At 55.2% G+C, this 6,645-nt stretch overlaps 1 protein-coding gene across 1 annotated transcript; it reads right to left on the bottom strand.

Annotated features, from left to right (window-relative positions):
- Window positions 1-268: 268 nt before the first annotated feature.
- On the bottom strand, window positions 269-1,688 carry Fgf4 (fibroblast growth factor 4). The gene is made up of 3 exons (XM_052760863.1): window positions 1,361-1,688; window positions 884-987; window positions 269-445 (listed from the first exon to the last, which is right to left on the bottom strand). Exons 1-3 carry the CDS (start codon window positions 1,686-1,688, stop codon window positions 269-271), a joined length of 609 nt encoding a protein of 202 aa, XP_052616823.1.
- Between the last annotated feature and the right edge of the window lie 4,957 nt (window positions 1,689-6,645).

The raw sequence follows: 6,645 nt of genomic DNA on the forward strand, positions 1-6,645 counted from the left end.
TGGACTCTGATAGTGAAGGAAGCCCATCCCACTGCACCAAAAAAGTCTGAGCTTCATTGGATCTGTTCGTCCTTTTGGTCATTTACCCCACCTCCCAGAAACTGAAAATACACAGTTTATTATAAATAATTGGGCATCCGTATATACATATTTAAATAATTAATTTAAATATCTTACACCTGTTTTTGCAAACAATTCTCCATGGAGAGAAAGTGCTCCTCCTGAGGGGTAGAGTGTGCTTCCGAGGCTGAGACAGGGCTCCGGAGGGTCACAGTCTAGGCAGGAAGTGAGTTACCTTCATGGTAGGCGACACTCGGTTCCCCTTCTTGGTCCGCCCGTTCTTACTGAGGGCCATGAACATGCCCGGGTACGCGTAGGATTCATAGGCGTTGTAATTGTTGGGCAGAAGAATCTCTTTGAATTTACACTCGTCGGTAAAGAAAGGCTAGGAAAGAGGACACAGCGTGAGCCAGGGACCTGTTGCAGGCGGGGCTCAAGAGGTCTTTCTAGGCAGGGTGTCAAGTCTGTCTGTCCCAGGCTTCAAGGAGGTGATGAGCTCACGCTAGGCGGAGGAGCACAGCTCACCTGCCCTGTCCCTATGAATCTGGTATCTCCTGCTGCGAGTTCTGCCTGTTGGGACTCATCTCTGCTGGACCCGCCTCTCTCCTAGGATGAGTAAGTACCCACATACGGCTGGCAGGAATAGGGTGGCAGTTCCTTTGGTCTGGAAAACCAGCCTGCCTCTGGCTACTTTGGCTGAAAACCTTGAGACCTGGTAACTAGACACAAGTGCATGCGTGTGGGTGGGGTGTGGGTTTTACAACTCCGCTAGCCCTGCACACTGTCCCCAGCAGGTGCCCAACCAGAACCCCCAGGTACTCACCACGCCGAAGAGCTTGCCCCTGCTGCTCATGGCCACGAAGAATCGGCTGGCCACTCCAAAGATGCTCACCACGCCCCGCTGCACCGGGGAGAGCTCCAGAAGACCTGGGGGGCGAGACACAGGTCAAAAAAACGTAGGTGACCCTGGGCCCATACAGACCCCCACCTACAAACCTCTGGAGACCTCGATGCTGGAGTGAGTGGGGATGAAAAACCCAGGGTCCCCAGCGCAAGCATTAAGAGCCGGTAGCCCCTAAGTCAGGCGTCAGTCTGGGCACTTGTCCCAGGCTCCCGTGGGTGCCGACGGGCGAAGGCGCTGGAATTCGGCACCGGGAGCCCAGGCTTCCGAAGGCGGGAGGCGGGGCCCGGCCAGCGGGTGCGCTCCTCGCGTCCAAAGGGACGGACCTCTCTATCTAGTCTGCACGGATACCGGGTCTGCTGCCCGGGTCCCCACCCTCCCGGCGCGCCCCGCACTCACTGTCGCCGGTGTCCGCGTGCACGCCGCCGATGCGGCCGTCGGGCAGCACCTGCAGGTGGAATCCGATGCCCACGTTGCAGTAGAGCCGCCGCAATCTTTTGAGGCCCAGCAGGTAGTCCCCTGCACCGCTGCGGACAGCCGCCTGCGGGGGCTGCGCGGCCACAGGCAGGCGCGCCAGCGAGCGGGCCACCAGGCCGTCCCAGCCGCGCCCCAGTTCGGCCGGTCGCGTGCCGTTGGGTGCGGCGGCCCCTCGGCCCACCAAGGCCACCAGTAGGGCCAGCAGGACCCCGAGCAGCAGCGTCCCGGTTGCCGGCCCGCGCTTCGCCATCCCGGCCCGCGGGCCGTGCGTGCGCTCGAGCGGCGGGCCGTGAGTCCTGCGAATGCTGCGCGCCGGTCGAGGGTGCGGGAGCAAACGGGCCGGCGGCGGTGGCGGGACAGTCCCCGCGCGCCCAGCCCCGCCGAGCAGCGGTATATATAGCCGGTGCCCCCTCCTACTCGCCGGCCCGCGGGGCGCTGGTCGCCTGGGAGCCGGGGCGCAGGCCGCCTGCCAATCACCGCCGGGGGAGGAGGCGCGGGCCGGGCGGTGGCTACTGTCACCTGGAGAGACCCCAGCCCCTTGCTCTTGGCTCCGCCCAGCACTGGAACCTGTTGGTCCCGCCCCTCGGCTCTTTGCTCCCCAGGGCATCTCCCGTCCTCCTTCCTTGCGGGGAGACCCTTGGGGACCCGCCAGAATCTGGATCCTTTCTAGTGCGCCAAGGACTGGCCTGGGCTGAGGGTGGAAAGCAGCAAGCCACACTGCGGCTTGGCTATCGGGGGAAACTCCAAGGGTGGCACAATTGGGGGGAAAGCAAGTCTAGGGTGGTCCCAGAGGCTTGGAAGTTTCCGGGTCTGCCAGGTGGAGGGATGAAGCCTAGGCAGCAGCCACGGAGTAGGCGCTTCTAAGAAAAATAAGTTAAGGACATCCGGGGACAGCACAGTCCTGCGCTCCCCTCTCAGGCATCTGAAGGCAAGAACAGACGGACAACTGGCAGGGCATTGGGCTCTTGGAGCTATCAGTTCCCTCCCTCAGACTCCAGAACAAGGATTTTCAAGTGTGGAGACCCGACCTTCCCAACCCTGGAGCACTCCTACCCTTAAGGGCTCTGGAAGGGTCCCTTCCCCCACCAGCACCCCACCCCCCACTGTGGCCATTATGGCTTGATGGGGCGGACTGAGCAGAGCCTTGGTACTGCTCACCTAGGTGTGAATGTCCCTGTTCTGTGTCCTGTGGTATCTGAGGAGCCTGGAGCCAGCAGGTGACCCAGCCACAATGCAGGGGGCTCAAAGCCTGCTACACCCCTTACTGCAGAATCAGTACCTGCCACCAGAGCCTCCTCAGGGTACTGTGACTTCCTCCTGCCCTCTCTCCCTGGGTTTACACCAATCATTCCTGGACCTTCCTCAGAACACCAAAAAGAATGGAGCCGGGTCCCGAGACCCAGAGGGGACACACTCTATCTAGTCCTTAGTGGGAGTTACAACATGTCTCCAAATCCCTTGATGAGGCACTCTGACGCACCTGGCAGCCTGGGATCCCCGAGACCTCCGGTGGCTTGTGGAGCTCCTGCTGGTCTTTCAGAGGTGACACACACACACACACACACACACACACACACACACACACACCCTGCTGGGACATATCCCTTCCTGTCTAGGGGTCCCTGATTTCTTTGTTGTAAAGTGTCACTTGGAGGTGGGTTGCAGGCCTTGATGGGGCACTCTTGGGTGCTCCTCTGGGGAGCAGGGACCCAGGCCTGATCAGACCATTGCTCTGCACTAAAGCTGCTGCTGTTGGCGGGCAGGTTCCCCCACCCCCAACTCAATTTGTGGATGCATCCCTGACTCTGTGACATTGCAGAGGGAGCGGCTGGCCACCACACTTTATGGGTGCTCTGGATAGCAGCGGGGGAGGGCTAGGATTGGGTACTATCATCCAACCGATCTGGGGTCTGGTTCTTGCTCCTGGCTGTGGCCCCGCAACCTACAGTAACTGCTGCAGGCCTCTCATCCTCCATGTATATTAGTGTCAGGGAGAATATGGGGACATGGGTATGGATAAAAGCCACATGGGCTGACCCCAGCCTGTCATCAGCTTCCAGCCTTCTCCCTGGAAAGAAGATCCACAGATCTTCTGGCCTACGACTCCTCCTGCTTGGGCTGCCCTAGGATAGCAGTCTCTCAGGATGCCTGTGTGCCTCCACTCACTCTACCTGCAGCCAATTCACACCTTGTAAGACTCTTTTTTGGGTCAGGCTTGGCTGTCCACACCTTTAATCCTGGCACTCAGGAGGCAGAGGCAGGTGCATCTCTGAGTTTGAGGCCAGCCTGGTCTATGTAGTGAGTTCCAAGCTAGCCTGGGCTATAGAATGAGACCTTGTCTCAAAAGGAAAAAAAAAAAATCACAACAAAAGTATTCATTTAGCATGTGTCTCTGCCCTGCTGAGATTGCCACCAACATGATGGGATCACAGTCTGGGCCTATCTCCAGAGCTTGAGACACAGTAGGTGTTCAATGGCTACTGGCTAAGCCAGGCCTGGAGCAACTGTTCTAGTAACTGTGAGGTCAGTGCTGAAACTTCTAAGTGCCTGGGACGGACAGGGTCAGGTGATGTGGGCTTAGCTGAGTTCAGGCCCTGAGCCCTTCTGCCTTGCCACACTCCTGAACGTCTAGTCTATCACCAACTTGGGACACAGGAAGATCCTGCAGCCACCAGCGCTGGGTTCAAGTCCAGCCTCTAGCCTGTTGGTCACAAGTGACCTTTTTTTTTGCAGATTGTTCTCCAAGTCCCAGTCTGCTTAATGCGGGGAAGAAATGGTGGGAGCTGTGGGCTGTGGGCGTGACTCATGTGATAGCATGCTTATCTGCCATGCATGAAGCCCCAGATTCCAGCACTGAATAACCCAGGCATGGCATGGCGGTGCTCACCTACAATCCCAGCTCTAGCTGGAAAATCAGAAGTTCAAGGTCATCCTCAGCTGCAAAGAGGGTGGAGGACTAATGTGTGCTACAGGGTGCCAGCAGAGGCAGAAGGGTGGGGGGGCGCTTTGAGAAGAGGCTCAGCAAAGTCTGGGGTAGGGTGGCCAAAGAGCCAAGGCCTGTTGAGAGTCTACACAAAAATCACACTCCAGTAGGCTGTGAGTGGAGGCTGACAGGTGAGCGGGTGGGGCAGGCAAGGCTCAGAGTTGAAGCCTGCAGTCAGGGCCCAGGCCAATCACACTCCGGAGTGTGTGACCTTGCACGACCTACCCTTTAAACAGTCCCAGTGTGGTTCTCTTGAATAGCCACTTCTCCCTGGGAGCAGGGCTTCACCTAGCAGCCAGTTCAGCTGTGAAGAGTTCAGCAGCTTCATCTTCATAACAATAAGAATGCATGAACATTGGGTTCTAGGCCTGATGGGGGGAGGAGGCTGTCCTCTGGGCAGGGCCCAGGGTAAACTTTACAGATCACAGCTATGCTTTCCCAGTTTAAATTCATCTTCTGGCCTCAGCAATCCCTTTATGCAGACGGGGCGGGGCGGGGAGGGGGAGGGCTGGCAGGTGGGTCTGAGGAGCCTCAAAAAAGGTGATATACTTCAGGCCCTCCAGAGCAAGGAGGAGGTCAGCTAATATTTCACTTAAAAAAAAAAAAAAAAAACAACGTAAAATTGGCTGAGCCTAATGGCGCACGCCTTTAATCCCAGAACTCAGGAGGCAGAGGCGGGAGTATCTCTGTGAGGCCAGCCTAGAATTTTAGGCTAGCCAAGGCTACATAGGGAGACCCTGTCTTTAAAAAAAAAAAAAAAAAAAAGAAAGAAGAAGGATTGTCTTCCAGATAAAGACACATTGCACGATCCTAAGCCTGAGCCTAACTTCAAATCCAGGAATCCACACAGTGGAAGAAGAGAACCAACTCTATTGTGCTGCCTGGCCACCATCCGGCGCCACAGGGTTCTCACCTCCCCAGACGGAAACTATGTCCCCCTCAAATGCTGACTCATCCTCCCCCACCCCCTTAAACCCACATCCTGTGGAGGGAGGACTCCAGGGACTCCAGCGATCAGCCTAGCAGTGTGTGGCCCTTTGTGCCTGGCCTGGCTCACCGCTTGGAATTTATTCAGCTTATTCAACAGGTACAGCTGCAGTATGTGTCTAAATCCCCTTCCTTTTGAAGACTGAATAATAGTCCACTGCTCAGGTGGCCATATTTTGTTCCCCACTTTGGTCTGTCTGTGAACCCTTGGGCTTCTATCTTGGGGCTGCTATGACACGCTGGGCTATTACCCCACCCATGTCCATATACTTATCTGACCCCCTTCAGCCCTTCCCTGGAATGCTGGGTTACATGCTAATTTGACATTGACGTTTGGGGGAGCACTGCTGTCCTATTCAGGCATAATCCTTAGCAAAACTGGGGATTGAACCCATGATGTCATACTGTGAGGCCAACACCCTGCCACTGAAGAACAACCTCAGCCCATTTCAGATTTTAAAAAAAGATTTGTTTATTTTTATTTTATATGTATGAGTATTTTGCTTGTGTGTGTGTGTGTGTGTGTGTGTGTGTGTGTGTGTGTGTGTGTGTGTGTGCTACATGCATGCAATATCCATGAAGGCAGAAGAGGATGTCAGATCCCCTAGAACTGGAGGTACAGATAGTTGTGAGCTGTCATGTGGGTGCTGAGAACTGAACCCCAGTCTTCTGCAAGAGCAGTAAGTTCTCTTAACCACTGAGCTGTCTCCTTAGCCCCTGTTTCAGATGTTGAAAAAAAAATTCCAGACCTGGTGGTGTACACCTTTAATCCCAGTATTTGAAAGGCAGAGGCAGGTGGATCTCTGTGAGTTTGAGGCCAGCCTGATCTGCACAGGGAGTTCCAGGTCAGTCAGGGCTACACAGTAAGACTTAGTCTTAAATTTTTTTATTACATTTATTTATTTGTTTATTTATTTATTTATTTGTTTGTTTGTTTATGTATATATGTATGTATGTATTTATTGGTGGTGTGTGTGTGTGTGTGTAGTGCACGTGTGCAGCATGCATGTGGAGGTCTGAGGACAACTTTTCAGAAGTCGGTTGGGTTTCGGGGATTGGACTCAGGATGTCAGGTTCAGCAGCAAGTACTCTGACCCCCCACGCCATCTCTGCAGTCCCTCAGGCCTTCTTCCCTGACACAGTCTCCATCTAGAACAGGCTGACATTGACTCATCACCTAAAGCCTTCAAGAGCCCCGAGCCTGGCTAAGGGCATTTTAAAAAGGCATCTTGGGGTT

The sequence above is a fragment of the Peromyscus californicus genome, unplaced genomic scaffold (assembly GCF_007827085.1).
Source record: "Peromyscus californicus insignis strain IS unplaced genomic scaffold, ASM782708v3 Scaffold_4__1_contigs__length_199733344, whole genome shotgun sequence".
Taxonomy (NCBI): domain Eukaryota; kingdom Metazoa; phylum Chordata; class Mammalia; order Rodentia; family Cricetidae; genus Peromyscus; species Peromyscus californicus.